The 17,921-nt window shown below is 57.0% G+C and overlaps 1 protein-coding gene across 3 annotated transcripts in view; it reads right to left on the reverse strand.

Moving 5' to 3' along the window:
• Positions 1 to 2,593: 2,593 nt before the first annotated feature.
• The window catches only part of LOC308634930 (rho guanine nucleotide exchange factor 10-like), a 33,173-nt gene continuing 17,845 nt past the window's right edge, over positions 2,594 to 17,921 (reverse strand). For 2 of the 3 annotated variants that reach the window (XM_081269131.1, XM_081269130.1), the window contains 7 exons: positions 17,104 to 17,256; positions 16,488 to 16,775; positions 14,067 to 14,133; positions 11,707 to 11,783; positions 9,779 to 9,835; positions 4,400 to 4,563; positions 2,594 to 4,039 (listed from right to left, as the gene is read on the reverse strand). In XM_081269131.1, the coding sequence (XP_081125257.1) occupies positions 3,833 to 4,039; positions 4,400 to 4,563; positions 9,779 to 9,835; positions 11,707 to 11,783; positions 14,067 to 14,133; positions 16,488 to 16,775; positions 17,104 to 17,256 (1,013 nt within the window). In that variant the 3' untranslated portion in view covers positions 2,594 to 3,832. The remainder of the gene's footprint in view (positions 4,040 to 4,399; positions 4,564 to 9,778; positions 9,836 to 11,706; positions 11,784 to 14,066; positions 14,134 to 16,487; positions 16,776 to 17,103; positions 17,257 to 17,921) is intronic. The other variant, XM_081269132.1, reaches the window with a different exon arrangement.

Below are 17,921 nucleotides of genomic sequence, written 5' to 3' on the forward strand. Positions count from 1 at the left end.
CCGGGTGCCTGACATCCTCCACACGCCTTCTCCTTCAGAGGCCGGGAGGGTGCAGTCTGAAGGCCACCTTTCTCTGAGAGCTCTCCTTCCTAAAGAAAGCCCGGAACCTTCTTCCACCGTCCTGGGCTGTGCCTCAGCAGGAGCCGACAGTCACTGGGACAGATGGAGCTCCAGCTGTCGGTGGGCTGCACTGGTGAGAGGGTCAGGCAGGTGGCCCAGATGCTGGGCTGCACGGTGGGCTGGCCCACCGCCTCAGGGAAGAGCGCACAGGATGGAGGACAGATGGCCGCGCCCTCCCTGTGCCTCCTGCCTTCCCGGTTCCCAGTGTCTGAATAACTGGGGAAACATCACCCTGCTCCATTGACCTTTCTGTGAAGTCCCCTGTCCTCCAGGAGAGCACGCCATGATACCATGTGTTTGGCTGGGCTTCCTCCCTGATCCGCACAGCGGTTCTTCTTCAAGCTCCCCCGTGGGAGCTGTGCAGGTGATCATCCAGGAGAAGCGCCTCATTCGCATCACGCCCTGTGCGCAGGGCTCCCTGGGGCAGGTGTGGGCTGCATCTCTGGAGAGCAGCTTCGAGGACTCTTGGAATGAGGCAAGGACCACACAAGGCACATGGTAGTCGCCACCAGGCTGACTCCCTGACCAGCCACAGATCAGTCACTCGGGCGGAGCTCAGAGGCATGCCCGTGTGCCCTGGCCTGGTGTGGAGGCCTGGAGACGGGCGTCTGGACGCAAGGAAGCAGGGCATGTGGCCTGTGTGCAGGGGCTCTCCCATCTGTGGAGGAAAGGGGTGGCCATGTCACCCAGGGCAGCAATCACAGGACCCCCACCCTGGCAGTCGGGGAGCCACCGGCTGAGCACTTGCTGCCGCTCATGTCATAGTGACGTGTCCCCGACACAGAGCCCACACGGCCTGGTTCTACCTCCTCCTGCCCTGGAAGCCAGGGGTGGCTTCGGCAGTGACATGGGAGAGGAGCGAGCTGTGGCCCCTCGGGCCCTCAGGAGCTGGGTGCGCTGCCCTGGACCCCATGCCGACGCCACTGCTCAGCTGTCACATCATGTGACAGAGCACTGCGGTGAGCTGGCAGCCCTGAAAGGTTCTCCCCAAGGCCCCGGGCTCCTTCCTATGGGCACCTCTGGCTGCCATCCAACATGCTCACCCCAGTCTGTGAGACACCCCCACAGGCACCCAGACTCCAGCTCCCAGCCTGAACTGGGCCATTCTTTCCAACTACCAAAACACGGAAGCCACTCTTGCCCGCTGCACGCCTGCACAACAGTGGACCATCCACAGCTGGCCAGCCTACGTGGCTGGGTGTCTTCTCACACATGCCTCTGCCCCTCACCCTGGGGGGCCTCACATCCACTCACTGCAGGTCCCTCTAGGTCCTGCTCCTTCCTCACTCCAGAGCTGGGCGGCTCTCTGCACCTGGTGCCCAGCCTGACCATGTGTGAAGCTGAGGATGGCTGCTGGACAGGACAGCCCCATGCTGGGTGGCAAAGCAGTGTGGCCTGGGGCTCATCCCTGGCCATATCCCTGCCCAGGCCTCCTGGCTCTGCAGGATTTTCTTCTTCCTGAATGAAAGGTGTCCACCGGGTCTGGTTTCACATGTCTTCTGATCCAAGCTCGGCTAAGTGGGCTACTCTGCACTGCACCCCTTCCCCAGGGCCTGGGACCCCTAGGAGGCCCTGGAGGCAACCCACCATCCCAGACCTGCCACCCTGGCTCTGCTCGGTCCTGTGGAGTCAACCAGAAGGGCCTCCTGCCGCTAGGGCTATTCAGGGAAGGACACGTCACGCACAGCGCAGGGTCAAGATGCGGTTGAGGGGAATTACTTGACAGTGCTCTTTTAAAACACATCCAAAGAACTGACCTTTGCAGTGTCCACACCCAGCAGTTCTGAAACGTCTTGGCCTGGGAGCTATTCTTTACTCCCTTAAAAACTGTCGTTATGAGTATTCTTTGTGGTGCTGGGGCCTCGTGGGTGCTAAGCATGTGCCCTACCACTGAGCTACGCCCCAGCCCTTCCAAGCCAAAGGTGACTCCTAGGAGCATAAGTTTATCTGGGTTTTATTAACAGAAAGTGACTGCAGCAGAAATTAAAACTGAGAATCTCCGACTACTTTTATTAATTTTTATTTAAAAAATAAACCCACGACACATCATCTTCAATGTCGTATTTATGGGAAACTCCTATATTTTCCAAACCGCACAGCAAGGGCCTGTCTTGCCCTTGGGGAGATCTGTGCCTCTGACCCGCTGCCCGGCACACAGGCTCAACACCACCCTTGCAGACCTCCTGCGGCTCCCGCTGCTCGTGAGGCAAGGAGTGTAGAAGGCACACAGAGGCCAGCATCGAAAGCCAGAGGTGCCGGGTGCACCCGAACACTGCTCCAGCCCAGTGGTACAGAGGCCGGGTGCCCGGCGGTCTGCAGGCAGCATCTCTGGCCATGGTTGGGAAGAGCCACACTACCTTGCGCTGGCGCCTGCGCTGCAGCTGCCGCCCTTCCATGGTGCCCACCGTGCTTGCCACCAAGCCTCTCACCTTCTCCTCACAGTGCGCCTTTAAACGGGTGAGGCCATGGGAAAGCTGTGGCATAAAGAGACACAGCTTCAAAACAGGCCCTGCCTGCACAGGGCACCTCAGGGCGAAGGACACTGGCCCCTCTCCTGGGCCCAGCCCTGCTGATGGAGAGGTGAAGGTCTGTGTGCCGGAGACTCCACCAGAGGACACTGCCCTGGCCACCAAGGTGGCAAGTGCACCACACACCCATCAGCACCCGACGTCACTCAGCAGCACCTGGGAGGACAGCCGTGGCCTGGGCAGCACCAGGCCTCTGCATCAGCCCCCACACGGGAACGCTGCCTGTAGGACTGCCTCCACGCCGCTCCGGGCTCTCACTGACCGGCTGGGCTGGGCTCTTTTGCACTGACCAGCATCTCAAATGCACACCCCCAAGCCCTCTGCTCCTCTGGGGGCGTTTCTCATGTCCACCAGAGAAACTGTGACCGTGTTTAACAAAAGCCTGAGATGCCTCCTGATTCCCCACCACTCATCGTTTTACTCTGGCAGTTTTAAAATATAAACTCATAGGCTAGAGACCTGATCTGCCTGTGCACACCCTACCTGGTACTCCTGGCAGGAAACCCAGTTTGGCTGCCTCGCAGGGCTTCACGTCCACAGGCCAGGCCCGTGCAGCCCTGCATGCTCCTCCAAGCAGGGAAGGGCTGCCCAGTCACTGCACCCTCTCTGACATCCTTGCTGGTGTGCTGGGGGCTCGAGTGGGAACACAGTCCCCTCGGAGGGCAGAGCGGTCGCGCGATGCCCAACGGGCCCAGCTGCCACGTAAGCCACAGGACAGAACCAAGTGTTTCCCTCGTGTGCTCCAGGCCACCTTGAATGCTACACCCGAGAACTGCTCTTGAAACCTCAGCTGCTGTCAGGAAGGTCTGACCCAGCCCCGTGCTGCCCCGGTGTCTAGAAGGAGCCTGGTAACAAACCTGAGCAGCTGAGCTGACCACGCTCACAACTCGAGTTCAGAGAACACAACAGCTCCAAGCAGCCCTGTAACCTGCCAGCCACAGAGACGGGAACCGCATCCGGAACGCGGCCTCTGGTTGTGGGGTCACTGGGGAGCGGGACAAACCTGGCCACGGCCACTAGTCACAGGACAAAGGTGTCCAGCCTCAGAGCAGGGCTGCCTGTGGCCTGCCTGGTGACCACACCCTGGTATGTGGGACTGGACAGACTGGTACCCAGAGACCCTCCCACACCTGGCCAGAAGACCCCCACCAACAAAAACTGGGCTCCCACCCATGGTAAAGGCCTCACTGCAGAGGAGCCTCGGGGAGGAGGCTGCAGCCACGCACAGCCCCACCAGCTCTCGAGTTCACTCCTGGAGGGTTCCAAGTTCCTCCCTGGACCCCACCTGTAGGATTTCCACAAAAACATTTAAAGCTCTCCTTAGGAAAAGGTCGTCTCAGGCCGCCTGGGACGCCGGGACTCATCCCTCCACACGTCCCGAGTCCTTCTGCCTGTGGGGAGACATGGGCTCTCAGGACTCCACTGAAGGACACAGAGCGGCACCCATCAGGCCACCGGCTGCATGGGCCTGGCACACCCAGCAAGCAGGAGCCACAGAGCACCACCAGGACCCACACAACGCCTGGACAGGGAGCCTGCCTGGGGTCCTTTCAGCGATGGAGCTTAAGAAGGTGTAATGTCCCAATTACCTATGATCATTCACCCCACGCAAAGATACCTCATGTTCTCCCCAAACTGAATGTCGAGGTCTTAAAAACAATCCCATAAGTGCCCTGTGAATAAAATCCACATCTCACAGCCCGTGCATGTGCCGATGGGGGGACAGCCACCCAAGCCAGACCCACACCTACCTGCTTCTTGTGGGTGCTGCGCAGGAAGGGCCTGAGGACTCCGTTCCTGCATTCTGAGTCACTCTGCTCTTCGTAGCTTTCAAATTCACTCGAACTCCACCCATACTCCAGAGAACTGTTTCCACCTTCATCTCCGTTCTCCACGTCGTCATAAATCATTTCATCTGAGTGCACAAACACCAAGACAACATTAAAATGGAGAGGCAGCACACCAGCCTGGCTGTGATTTTACCTCGCCATCTAGCCCAGGGGCGGGACACATCCCAGTGCCCGACACGCTTCTTGGAAAGGCGCCACTTAGCGGCTCCTCCACTGAGCAGCTCCTCGGTGGTTCTCATAGGTCCCCAACCCCATCCGTTTCCCAGGGATATTGCTCTGTGGGAGCCCCCCACAATGACACCAAGTAACTTGTTAGCAACAGCAAACTTTCCATGAAGGAAAGTCACAGGGAAGTACAGACAGCATAGAAAGATGACAGACATCTCGATGATGGGCAGATGGCAGGTGGGCAGAGAGACGGCAGATGCTGGCTGGGTGGCTAGGAGGAGGGGTGACAAACAGCTGCTGATTTCCTCTACGCAGATGAAATACTGAAGCACCGACACAGTGCACTTGCTTCAAACAACTGTACAGTTTGCTTTTATGCTAAAAATGGTGATAAAACTTATAATCTGCTAGTGTATTTAAATGCCTTCTTCACATAGGTCATTTCAGAATGAGTGAAGACATGTCATATTTATGTCACCAAGTACGATGACAAGGAGCTTTCTGTTAAAACCCCAAGGGCCACCCACAGCATGTGTCCTGTGGATGAAGCTGAGCAGTGCCTCCTACAGTGGGCCAAGGCCTGATGCCCACGAGAGCAAGCCTCCTCCCAGCAGGTGCCAGGACGCCACGATTCCCACTAACAAGCGGCATCAGCAGAACAGCGAGGTGCTCCCCCGCAGTGGTGGCCGCTGGCTCCAGGGCTCCGGGAGGACAGAGGACGTCCTCAGACCCCAAACACATGCCTTCCTGATCCCAACTGTGCGTCTCGGGGGCACACGTGGCTCTGCATGAGGCTGAAGTTTACCAAGGACAAAGGACGGAAGGCAGCCTTCTGCTTAGATGGTCACCTAAGGGCAGTCTACCTGGAAGATGGCATTTCCTGCATCAAGATAAATCCATATCTCTACGACCTCTACCGCGCAACCTCAGTCCTTCACTGCGGTAAAACTTGGAGTAAGAACCCTGAACAGGAGGAACACACTCCTCAGGGGGAAGGCGGCATCTGCCTCTGCTGGAAATGGCCACTTTAAATCCCTGGAAGTTCCAGATCCTCCCCCAGGGCTCCTTCGCCTCCCACTGGTCAGGGCTTTCTCCGCTGGAGGGTGGATGACGACGTGAACATCTACCCTCTGCAATTCCTGGGTTCCGACTCATGGTTTCCAAAACTGAGGACTGAACCCAGCCCCCACAGCGCCCGCCCGCCCGTCCCTCCAGCCGCAGCCCAGGGCCTGCTGGGCCACAAGTCCAGGAGGGATCTAGGTATACACAGCAGCTGCACAGCTTGAGGAGCCGGCACGGGGTGGCCTCTGTGGCTCCAAGATTCTGCTGAGCCCCTCAGTGCCCTCCCACATGCTGGCCAGGCCAACGCCACCAGGTAGACTCTAGGAGGAACCTGGGCACAAGGGCAGCTGTCCTAGAGCCATGAGGCACCTCGCCCCTGGGACTCGGAGTCCAAGGAGGGAGTCTCTGAGCTCACTGCATCGGCTTCATTCAGAGACACGGGAGCGTGGAACTCTGAACAGGTGAAAAGGCACAGGGTGGCGGGCACGCCTGCTGCCTACCCAGACACCTGCCCGGAGGCCTCACTGGTCTCACTAGAGGCAAAAGTGACTGCTGACCATCTAGCTGACCAGCCTTGGTCCTCCAGGTCAGCACAGGTCACTCCTGCTGGTGCTGTCCCGAAGGACACGGGCACCACCAGCGCTGACCCGTGCCCGTGGCTGGACACTGCCCAGTCCACACTCAGCCTGTCTGGGCTCATCTGCGCTGTGCTTCCTGAGCCTCCCCACCTCTTGCCCTTTACCAGTCGGGCTGGGCCCTGGGCCATGAGTTTCTGGAGGTCCACCTGCGGGGGCCACAGGTTCTCAAGCATGGCCTGACTGTTCATGCCAAGCCTCACGTGTGGGCACCGCATCCCCACTGCCATGGCGTCAGCAGGTGGTCCTGAGGGCAGAGTTCTCAGCATGCGGTCAGGGCCCTTCGTAGGGAGACCCAGGGGCAGCCTGCCTCCTCCGCAGAGGACGCAGGGAGAAGGCAGAGTGCAACCAGGGAGGGGGCCCTGACACCAACCTGCACACAAGCGATGCCTCGGGTCTCTAAGACACCTAGGCTACTGCACTCTGTCACAGTGGCCCAAAGGGCTGAAATAGACGTGAGCCACTACCCAGGAAATACCAAGTGTTCTTCAAAACCTCAGGGGCCAGCAGGACACTCGAGGCAAAGAGCATCAGCTCCAGTGGGCAGCATGATCCTGGCCAGGGAAGTGTCATCATGCTGACCTCAGAGGACCATCAGGAACAAGATACTTCCAGACCTTGAAAAAGACACGAAGACACTTGGCTCCCACAGCCACAAGGTTTGGGGAAGGTTTGTGAGCAGAATTTCCTTGCAAAGGAGAACCAGGGGAGTTGGTCCCTGAGCATCAACTCTCTGCAGTGCTATCCTCACAAAGGGGGCATGGGCAACCAGGACCACAGCCATCCCTGGCAGCCACCTCCTGGCAGACCCAGGGCACAGGCTACCTGGCAGGGCCAGTGACCCTACCAGGTAGATGAGCTGGCCTGTAGGCAGTGAGCTGGGGGACCCCCTTATTTGCACTTACATAAATCACCTGCTCCAGGCAATTGCCCTTATCAAGAGGCCCAGGTGGGACTGTTGGCCTGCAGGGGAATCCCGAGGGGGGCACAGCTCCTCCTAGGGTGGACAGGCCCCAGGCACTCCAGAAATGGATGAACTAATGAGTATCCGACACTCCACCTCTGAGAAGTCTGACGGATTTCAGGAACACATTCCTGGTCAGGCTGGGAAAGGCCCCTTCTCCTGTAGTCTTCCCCACAGCCACTGAAGTGTGTTTGCCCTCACCCTGTAGAAAGGACCCGACTCCCAGGACACACCCACTGGGCTAAGTGGGATTCTGCTTTTTTCTGGGACACCACTGGACTCATTTCCTGTCTTATCTGGGACACCCAGATTTCGAGGGAGGGGTTTGCAAGTTTACACTACATCTTGAGTTTAGAGCCTCGCCCGTCTGCCATCACAGGAACAGGGTGCACTGGAGGGTCGCTCGTTCCTGCAGCTCATGGGCCAGCTCTGTGTCTGGGGACTGTTCTGCATGTGAGCCAAGCCATGGATTCAGCATCCTCAATTATTGCAGATTAATGCTTTCAATTTCAGATACAGCTGACTCTTACAGAAAAACGTAACTTAAGGGTTTTAATTTATCGAGGAAAAGCTATGGCTTCTTCAAATACATGCTGCACCTACACTCTGGGTCTTCTACAGTCTTCCCCCTGCTCCCCTTCTCTGCTTCTCCCCCTGAGGGCACCACCAGGGTGGGCCTATCTCTACTTTTCCAAGGACTGCCTGGGCTCTGCTGAAACCCTGCTGCTGTGTCATTCTGTTTTATCACTTTCCGGTATCTTCTTTCCTCCCTCCCACCATCCTTAGTGTACTCTGCTGTCTGTTCTCATGACTGGACTGTACCCAGACTCAGGACTTTGCAATCCATTTTTAACATATGCTATTATGTAGAGAGCTTTATTATCTTAAATCTACCCTACACATTTCTAGATTATTCAAGTCAAATTACTTCTGATTTTCATTGTTTTCAAACTGACCACAAGTAGCAGAGTAGTGATTGATAATTCCCAAATGTCTGTGGTTTTTACCCATCTTATTGGACTGGTACCCAGGGAGGAGACCTAAACAGCAATTCTCTGACACTGTTCTTCTTTGTGGCACACTGGGAACTCGCTCCAGGGCTCCGTGCGTCCTTTCTGTCCCTCAGATTCACCTTCTACGCTCACTGGCCCTGCATCCCGGGTCCTTCCACATGGGAGGGCTGCCCCTCCTACAGTGACGGAACCAGGTCAGAGTGGGCTCTAGGTATCCTGGGGCTATGCCGTCAGGAAACCCGGGCTCAGCACTGCAGACCCGCGACGGTGCTCCACAGCGGCCCCAGTAGTCGCCTCACAGAGCCCGGGCATTTCTTTTCCTACCAGTTACTTCAGAACTTCTGCATCCCTCTCTCACAGCTCTCCATTTTATCCCTCTGAGGACGTCTCCCACTGGCAACTGGATCCAACTCCCGGTTTCCGTGAGAACCAAGGTCTGGACTTCTGCAGTCTCTCTCAGACCACTGCTGCTCTGTCTTAACTTACACTTCTACCTTCAGCCAGAACGACGGTTTGTCATTTCACACTGCATTTCACTCTCTTAGCAGTCACCCATGAAACACACTGGACCCTCACAGGCCACCAAGCGAAAGGAGGCAACCAAGGAGCCCGGCCAGCTGTAAAGGTGGCCTCAGGGCTTGGTGCAGCAGCGCCCTCCCAGCCCAGGGCCACCCAGGGCTGAGCCCCACGGAGCTGCCACCGTTATGGGTGGCCCTGGGCTTGCAAGGCTACACATGCGCCTCGACCTCTTCTTCCCCTCACTTTCCTCTAGGCTCAGCACTGCGTCCTCAGAAGCCTGACATTAAGTATGTCCTCAGCATCCACAAGGGGGCAAGCTCCCCAGGCTGTGGCCAGCAGATCTTCCTTCTTGAAGGAACCTGCAAGTCCAGGTTCAGAGAGCGGCTACTCCCTCACTCCCTGGTGCCGTCTCCCAGATGGAGAGGGCTGTCCCCCTAGGTCCTAATTGCAGTGGGCTGTGGTCCCAGCCGCCCTGCATGTTCCCACTGGATCTGGGGCTCCGCTCTGCGGCATTAGCCTAGTGTGGACTGGCGTTTAACTAATCCTGGGTTGAGTCGGTATTTCTGAGAATTTAGGTCTTCCTGTAACCCTAGGAAATTCTTAGTGATGCCACCCAATCCTGATTCTCCCCATTTTCCCACTGATGTCATCTTCAGACACAGGCTGGGGCTTCTTGGCCACCAAGGGTCTGATGTCTTTGTTCCTACCGTCCACATCTTTCACTCCTGCTTCACGTGCTGTCCACACATATGTGCATGCACACCAGTGTTCTACCACACCACAGCAGCGAGCCACGGACCATATGTGGAAGGTGAACACAGAACACACATGCACCCGGCCCCGGGGTTCTGTGCATGCTCAGGAGCCCCTCCGCACCCAGAGGGAAAGACTGCTAAGCTCAGGTCCAGAAAGAGCAAACCTGGTTCCGAGTCTGAATTCTCCCTGGGCACGTCATTGTAAATGGCTTCCTCTGGATCTTCAACAAAAGGGAAGAAGCTGTAAGGGCCACCCTGAAGGAACCACAGGCACCTAGAGCTCCCAGGCCCACTGTCCCCTGAGAAGCCACACTGGCTTGAAAAGCCACTTTAGTGGGCTTCTTTGGCCCACCACGGGACAAGCACTGCGGTTGGGGAGGACTCTTTTGTTTGGAATGAGAGATGCCACTCTGTGGACAAGCTGTGGAAGGCCACAACAGGTGACCTGTCCTATGACCTGTGTTCAATTATTCACCTCTGCATGGCTCTCCTACACAAGACTGTGGCCGTAAAACCTTCTGATGTACAAAGTACAAAAGTGACGTCCAGAGTTTTGGAAATAAAGGGGGAACCACTTGTGCCATGTAAAACAGGAAAGCATTGACATGACCGACGGCCCCACGGTGCTTGCAAGGCACACGTGGGGGACGAATGTCTCAGCTGGCACCTCGTGCACCACTCCTGCTCCGTGAAGGTGAGTTTCCTCAGGAGCAGGCAGCACAGGCCACATGGTACATGCTGTATAAGACGGCCTCGTCAGAGCAGCAGTGACCTTGGCATTGACTGAAAAGTGTCTGTTTCACAGAAGGACCTTGCTATTACTTTTTTTTTTTTTTTAAGCGGGGGATGGCGGGCTGCAGAGTGGGTACCAGGGATTGAACTCAGGGGCACTCGACTACTGAGCCACATCCCCAGCCCTATTTTGTATTTTCTTTAGAGACAGGGTCTCACTGAGGTGCTTAGTACCTTGCTTTTGCTGAGGCTGGCTTTGAACTGTGATCTCCTGTTTCAGCCTCCTGAGCTGCTGGGATTACAGGCATGGCCATGCACCCAGCCTGGGTTACTTTTCTAAAACACTCACTCACTTAGTGTTCCATTCTCTATAAAGGACCACTCCAACTGCCAAGTCTTCCCGTAGGAAAACCCAGGGTGAGGGCTCCCTGTACAGGACACGAGCAGAAGCTCCCCCTGCACCCTGCCATTGCTGCCCAGAGCTGGGAACATGGCAGCTGCTGTCACTGGCGAGCTCAGGGTCACGAGGGCACTACAACTGCAGCCCCAGCAAACACTGCCCCTTTCTGAGACAGGGGTGAAGGACACTTGTTCACAGCACTACCTTTCAAGTATAACTCTTCTAATTAACTGGACTGTGTAAGTGAGTAACAGGAGGAACTGGGGAAGATTTTGCATTGGAAATAAAACCACCAGCAAAGAGCCAGATGATGATTTAATTCTGCGATGATCGTGATTCAGCAGCTCCTGGCAGAACCAGCTAGTTAAGCCAGGATCTGTGTTCTGCAAAGTCATGAGCAGAGCAGTGTGAGGATTTGCAGGAGGTAATCCAGTGCTCAGCAGCAGCTGCCGAGGTTTCCCCCAAGTCGATGTGCAAGCGTCAGAGGACCAGTGGGTCAGAGAAGGCATAATCAAAAAGCAATCTTTACTTTTCATTAAAAATTAAAGAAATGAATCTATCTAAAACATATGCTAGATGTGGCATGCTGGCGGGCATGCTGAACGAAGGGAAGGGCCTCATCCTGGGACATCAAACCACATGTGGAATTGCAATCTGTCCATGGCTGGCTGAACCACTGCCACCTCTAGTCAAAACCGTCCAGGACAAAGTGGCTCCTAGGAATTGCCAGCAGGAATGCCTTGCCATCCCAGCAGAGTGGCCAACAGGGCTGCAAGTCAACACATTAGTTTCCCAACCAAAGTCCATACCAAGAGGTGCAACGGAGAGGTGGCAAGTGCCAGATGTGATCACCTGTAGAAACGACGGCCTGTCAGGGAACCTAGGGACATTCCCAGCTTTAAATAAGTGAGAAATGTTAAAGCTTCTGATCTGACCAAAGAGAGGGCTTAGGATACTCACTCTCCATCCATGCTGTGTTGGCAGGGTCTGCTGCCCATTGGGCAAGGGCGCTGCCACCTCGGCTGTCTTGATCACCACTGAAAGAAAGCACCATGAAATCAGAACCCGCAGAAGCACCCCACCTCAGAGGAGTGAGCACCCGCCCTGTGCCCGCATGTGCACAGCTGGGCCTACTAACTGTGGTTTCCCTGATATGACTCTACAGAAATCCCATGCCCAAATTCATCCCAACTTGTCAGCAAGTGCTCTCGACCACCTCTGCACGCAGCAACAGGACTAGCACCACAGGACACAAGACAAATGCAGTCCCTGCCAGAAGGCCCGACTCGCCTCTAGGTCTGCACCATGCTGCACACGACGCTGGGTGTACAAGGCCTGAACCTTCACCCCCACTACCGGTCAGGGTCAGAGAGACACAAGGCCACCCTAGCCCATGGGTGAGTCACAGGGCCCGACAGGGACTTGTATCCTGTCCTGGGCCATGGGAAGCCACTGCAACACTCCGATCAGACCCACTGGAGAACCTAAGGGGACAGCTTCAAGGCACCGCTGCTGACAAAAGGAACACAAGGGTGCCAGGCCCAGGACACTTGCATTCTGCTGGCACTTCTAAGGGGAAACTGCAGCAGCCTAACAGGCCCAGAGGAAAGAGGGGACTGGGACAGGGCCAGCATCCACACACAGAGGAGCAGAGCACCAGGAGCCAGGCCATGGAGAGGCAAGGTGCCTTGCCAGAGAGTGACACGGGTGGGGCCACAGCAGACACTGTTTTACTGAAAGCTCTAACGATAGCTGCAAGACTCTGAGGACAAGACTGAAGGCTTCCATCACAACACCATACAGCTGTCAGCCACACGCCCCAGGACATCTCCAGGGCCCCAGTGGCCGCCTGACGCTGCAGGGGCCTGGGATCTTTGCACACAGCTTCTCCTGCGTGACTGGCCGGCATGCTAAAGGAAGGGACCTCAATCATGCTACTCGGAAGCGTGCCGTGTAACACATACGACTGACTCATTTCTAAGTTGTTTGTTTAGTACTTTAGCACTGTGTGTGACTGAGGAGACCTGGAACTGCAGAAGGGAGACCGTGGGGGCTGCAGAGCCCCAGGGTGCACTGCACAGCCCGCCTCAGGGCTGCGCAGGGACGGGAGCCAGGTCCTGCTGCTCCAGCGCAGCCCACACCGAGAAAGGAGGGTCACTGCACCTTTCAAGTGTGAGGATACACCTTTAAAAGGGTCGATTTAAAAAGTAAGCAAAATCCTGAAGGAAACAGGAAAGGTATTTTAAACCATTCTGAGCATTTCCGTGTTTAAAAGTCTTGAGCTCTGGAAACCCCCCCTTCTGTGGGCTCCGCACCTCCTGGTTCCTCCCCTTCAGGAAGACCCCGCCTCTTGGCTCCTCCCCTTCAGGAAGATCCCGCCTCCTGGTTCCTCCCCTTCAGGAAGATCCCACCTCCTAGTTCCTCCCCTTCAGGAAGACCCCGCCTCTTGGCTCCTCCCCTTCAGGAAGATCCTGCCTCCTGGCTCCTCCCCTTCAGAAAGACCCCACCTCTTGGCTCTTCCCCTCCAGGAAGACCCCGCCTCCTGGTTCCTCCCCTTCAGGAAGATCCCACCTCTTGGCTCCTCCCCTTCAGGAAGACCCCACCTCCTAGTTCCTCCCCTTCAGGAAGACCGCGCCTCTTGGCTCCTCCCCTTCAGGAAGATCCCACCTCCTGGCTCCTCCCCTTCAGGAAGATCCCGCCTCCTGGCTCCTCCCCTTCAGGAAGACCCCACCTCCTGGCTCCTCCCCTTCAGGAAGATCCCGCCTCCTAGTTCCTCCCCTTCAGGAAGACCGCGGCCTCTTGGCTCCTCCCCTTCAGGAAGATCCCACCTCCTGGCTCCTCCCCTTCAGGAAGATCCCGCCTCCTAGTGAGCCTCAGGCTGCTGGGGTGCGAGCCCCGCCCTCTCGCAGTGACTCATGGGTCACGGGTTCCAGGCAGGCTTCCTGAACCAGCCTGCACTGGCAGTGGGTGGGGGTCCTGACAGTCTTTCTCCCCAGAAGCCTGTCTGTGGGAGGCTCCATGTCTGAGGTCCTTCAACCCTGAACCCTGAAGGGGAGAACAAGCCATGCTGAAGACAGCACAGCTCTGCCCAGGCCCACAGCCCATCACCCTGGGGCAGCTGGGTGGCCCCATGTGGGTAAGGCACCTGGTGACCATGCACTGGCCTGAGGGAGGCCTGCAGCACTTGGAGGGGCCGGAGGCAGGAAGGGGGCCGGGCCGTGGGCAGCAGGAGTCTGAGGGAAGGGCGGGCACCGGCACATGGGGTCAGTGCACGCGGCCCACCTGAACAGGCAGGGCCTCAGGGTAATACAGCGACCTACCTGAGTGGAGGGTCTGCAGAACTTGGAGAAGCAGGCTGGTGGTCCTCAGCAACCTCCAGAGCTCCTGCTGGGAAAGAAGAACCCATGCTTTACATCCCAGAGTGTGTGAGCGGTCATCATTCTCCTCTCATGATGAGTCCACAGCTCCTTCTCACCACAGGCTTATGGCACCATAAAGATGGCTGGGAGGCTTAAGAACCTCCAGTTCCTAGGCCAAATGTGCTCAGCATGGGGTCATGACACAGAACAAACAAAGCACACGGAGGTGCAGACAGATCAGGCTGCAGGTTGAAGCACACGACCCTCTAGCTCCAGTGTCCGTGGGAATTTACAATCTGATTTATTTGCAGGGGCATCTATGGACCAATGCAGATGGCCCTCAGGGGAGAAAGCGTGACGTGGGTCCAGCCTTATGCACACACACTCATGCCCTCACTCTGCACAGGGCCGACTCAGGCGCCTGGGCTCCACCAGGCATCCTCCTCTCAGCCCTGTGTGGGTGTTGAGAGCGGAAATCATGGCAAAGGCCATCCTACATGAGAAGACGGCTGACGAACAGCCAATCAGGTGCCAGCAAGAGAAATGAGTCTCCACTGTCCACACAGAGCCCTCAAAGAGGACTCATTGATGGGTAAGCAACCATTCCCAGTCAGCTGCTGGACGGCTGACTCAAAGGCCAAGAGAGCTCAGCCAGCTTGGTGACTCCACAGATGAAGGCAGAGTCCAGGCACAGGGCTGCTGCCACACAGCACAGGCACAGGGCAAGGAACTGCACACAGCAGGCAGGACTTCCAGGCCACAGAAGCAGGCCTCTGCCCAGTGCTGCGGGAGCTCAGGTAGGCCTCCCAGCTTGCTCCCACCCAACTTCTCACTGCAGGGGCTTCCACATGTCCCACCCCCAGAAGGTTGCAGTTCCCAGCTCGGATCCTCCTTTCAAGAAGGAAAGTGCAAGTTGGGTGTCCTCCAGAACACGAGAGCTCTGATGTGGGGCAGGGGCCAGGGGAGCATGCTCACCACACAGGGCACTGCGAGCACTCTGCTGGCAGAAGACAACCAGGGAACCAAAGCAGCACCTGTCTCAGAGACCTTCAGGATGGCCTTGGACAGCAGGCCAGGGCCCGGTGTGGGAAGGGGCCAGGCTAGCACAGTGTCCCAAGACAATCCTAAGGGTCACAGCGGTCCCCATGTCCAGGGAAGAATCCTGGCACCAGAAGCTGAAAGGCAAGCAGGCTTTGGACCTGCCCAAGACCAACCCTCCTTGGAAAGAGGTCAGAGTGTTCATCTCTCTTCAAAAGATAAACACAAATGGCCTTGTTCCTCGGCTCCAAGACTCACTGCAGAATTGACCACAACATGACTTTATTACAGGCTCTTGGTTGACAGTAAAAATAATCAGCAGTTGTTTTAAGATTATGCTGAGTGATTTTTAAGCTACTTTAAATGATGTTCAATCGCTAAATAACCAAACAACTTAAATACAAGCAGAGCACTGTAAAAGGAGCACATTTTCTTAAGTGAAAGTCTCCATGACACACTCCCTGGTCTGCAGACGGGCCAGCTTCGTGGTTACAGACCAAGGACAGACCATGGTTCGTGGCCCACTGCAGAACAAAGACAGGCAGAAGACACCTCTCCTACGAGCCCTCTGTGGATTCCAGAATCAAGAGCTTTCTTTAAGGAAGGTGTTTCTCTTAAATTGCTGCTAACTAGAAAGAAAAGGATCTCTGCCAAACTCCCCACACTCTCATATGCCGCTCACGTTGTGAGAAGGCCATCTCTAGCTAACTCAGCCCAGCCTCTCGAGACCCTCGCAGCTTCTGCGCTCTGGGTAGAGAGGAAGGCAGAGACTGACTGCCCCCACCCCAGAACTGAGGACACAGGCTGGAGAGATGGGTGAACACCTGTCATCCCCAGTGCCTTGCTGCACACCCTGGCATGGCTGTGGGGTCCAGGCCTCTCCCCAAGGTCTCTTCTTGCACCTCACTGCTGTGGCCAGCTCTGGAGCATCTCTGGGCCTCCACTGCAGGCCTGCTGCGGGGCAGGGAGACAGCTCCCAGGCAGAGTGTGCCCTTGTCTCTCCTTCCCTCCTCACCCCTCCTCACTGAGAATGAAACAGCTGGACAACAACTCAGAGGACGGCTGGTTTGTGGGTAGACAGGTGTATCAGGACACACGTAAATCCAGCCAGCAGCGGAACAGTGAGTGCCAGAGGAGGTGTGGGGCGTGGTGGCACTGCCAGAGGTCACCTATGGCTCCCTGGTCTTCAGAGGCCAGACTCACAGGCTCAGCCTCAATTTCAAAGCCCTCCTTATCTGTGCCTTGTGGAAGAGAGCACTGATCCCACCCTATGAGCAGGGGGGGTGACTAAGGTGGGGAAGGGAAGACAGCACGCCCTGCTGTGCCAGGGAGCAGGCGCAGTACCTTCCTCCTCTGCAGACTCCGTGCGGATGATGGCGGGGCTGCAGTAGGCTGGCTGCAGCAGGGGTAGGCTGCAGGGGACAGCATAGCCACAGGGCACGGGCACCGAGTACCCGCTGGGCACCTGCAGACCCACGGCTTCCTCCTTGGCGCTCAGGTCGGAGGGCGGCGGCTGGTCCTCCTGGAATGGCGTGATGTCGATGACGGAATAGGGGTTCACTCTGGCTGGGACCGCAAGGGGGGCAGGTTCTGCCACTGCCTCGGCTTCTGTGCTGGTCCCGTTTTCGCCTCCTGGAGGGCGGAAGGTCACCTGTCAGAGCACTCAAGGGCAGGCGGGTGCCCTCTGTGTGCAGGCCAGGAAGGCCTGGGCACGCAGCATATGCCTGGCGTGTCCAGATGGATATAGGAGACCACAGTCCATGCAGCACACTGCAGAACTGGGCTCCACACCCCCTCTGGGACAGGTGAGATGGACACAGCCTGGTGGCTGACCCTGGACCACAGCTCAGGCTCAGCAGCCCCTGCTCAGTGAGCCAGCCCAGGCCTGTAGTCTTGAAGACGGAAAACCTGGGTGACTCCCCGCAGGGCCACGCTGTGAAGAAAGGCAAGTGGGACTCACCAGCAGGGGAGGAGGCTTCACCTGCCTCCTGGCCCTGGGCCCCAGCATCTGCCGGGGCTTGTCGGTCTGCTTCCGGAACTTCATCTCCACTGTCAAAATCGAACTGCTCCCCCTCCTCCTCCTCGTTATTAGCATCATATTTCACTTCATTTTCTAAAATTTAAGAAGTATGAATTACCAGGTTAACCGTTATTCTTGGCACAGGGGCTTGCACCTTCCTGAACAAGGACAGAGACCACGGGGCGCTTCCCTCCTGGGAAGCAGGAGCAAGGCCAGCAGCCAGAGCATTCCAAAGAGGAAGACAGTCTACTTCATGCCCAGGAGTGCCTGGGCCCCAAGCAAAGAGAGAAGGGCAGAACGGAAGCCCAGGCCGACCCTGCACTACTCAGGAGCTTCTGGAAGTAAAACATAGAAAGGACCGTGGAATACTCAATGGCCAAGGGAGGCTAGAGGAAAGAGGAGAGGGTAGAGGAGGGTGGAGGAGGGAGTGGAGGGAGAGGGGAGGGGGAGAGGGGGGGAGGGGGGAGGGAAGGGAAGAGGGAGGAGGAGGGGAAGAGGGGACGAAGGAAGGGGAGGAAGAGAGGAAGGAGAGGGAGAGGAGGAAGGGGGAGGAGGGGAGAGAGGAGGGAGGAGGGGAGGGAGGGGGAGGGAGGAGGAGAGGAAGGAGAGAGGGAGAGGAGGAAGGGAGGGGAGGAGGAGAGGACAGAGAGAGGGAGAGGAAGGAGGGGAGAGGAGGAAGGAGGGGAGGGGAGGGGAGAAGAAGGGAGGAGAGGAAAGGAGGAGGGGAGGAGGGAAGAGGGAGAGAAGGGAGGGGTGAG

This window comes from Spermophilus citellus (genome assembly GCF_964194105.1).
Source record: "Spermophilus citellus genome assembly, chromosome: 16".
In the NCBI taxonomy this organism is placed as follows: Eukaryota; Metazoa; Chordata; class Mammalia; order Rodentia; family Sciuridae; genus Spermophilus; species Spermophilus citellus.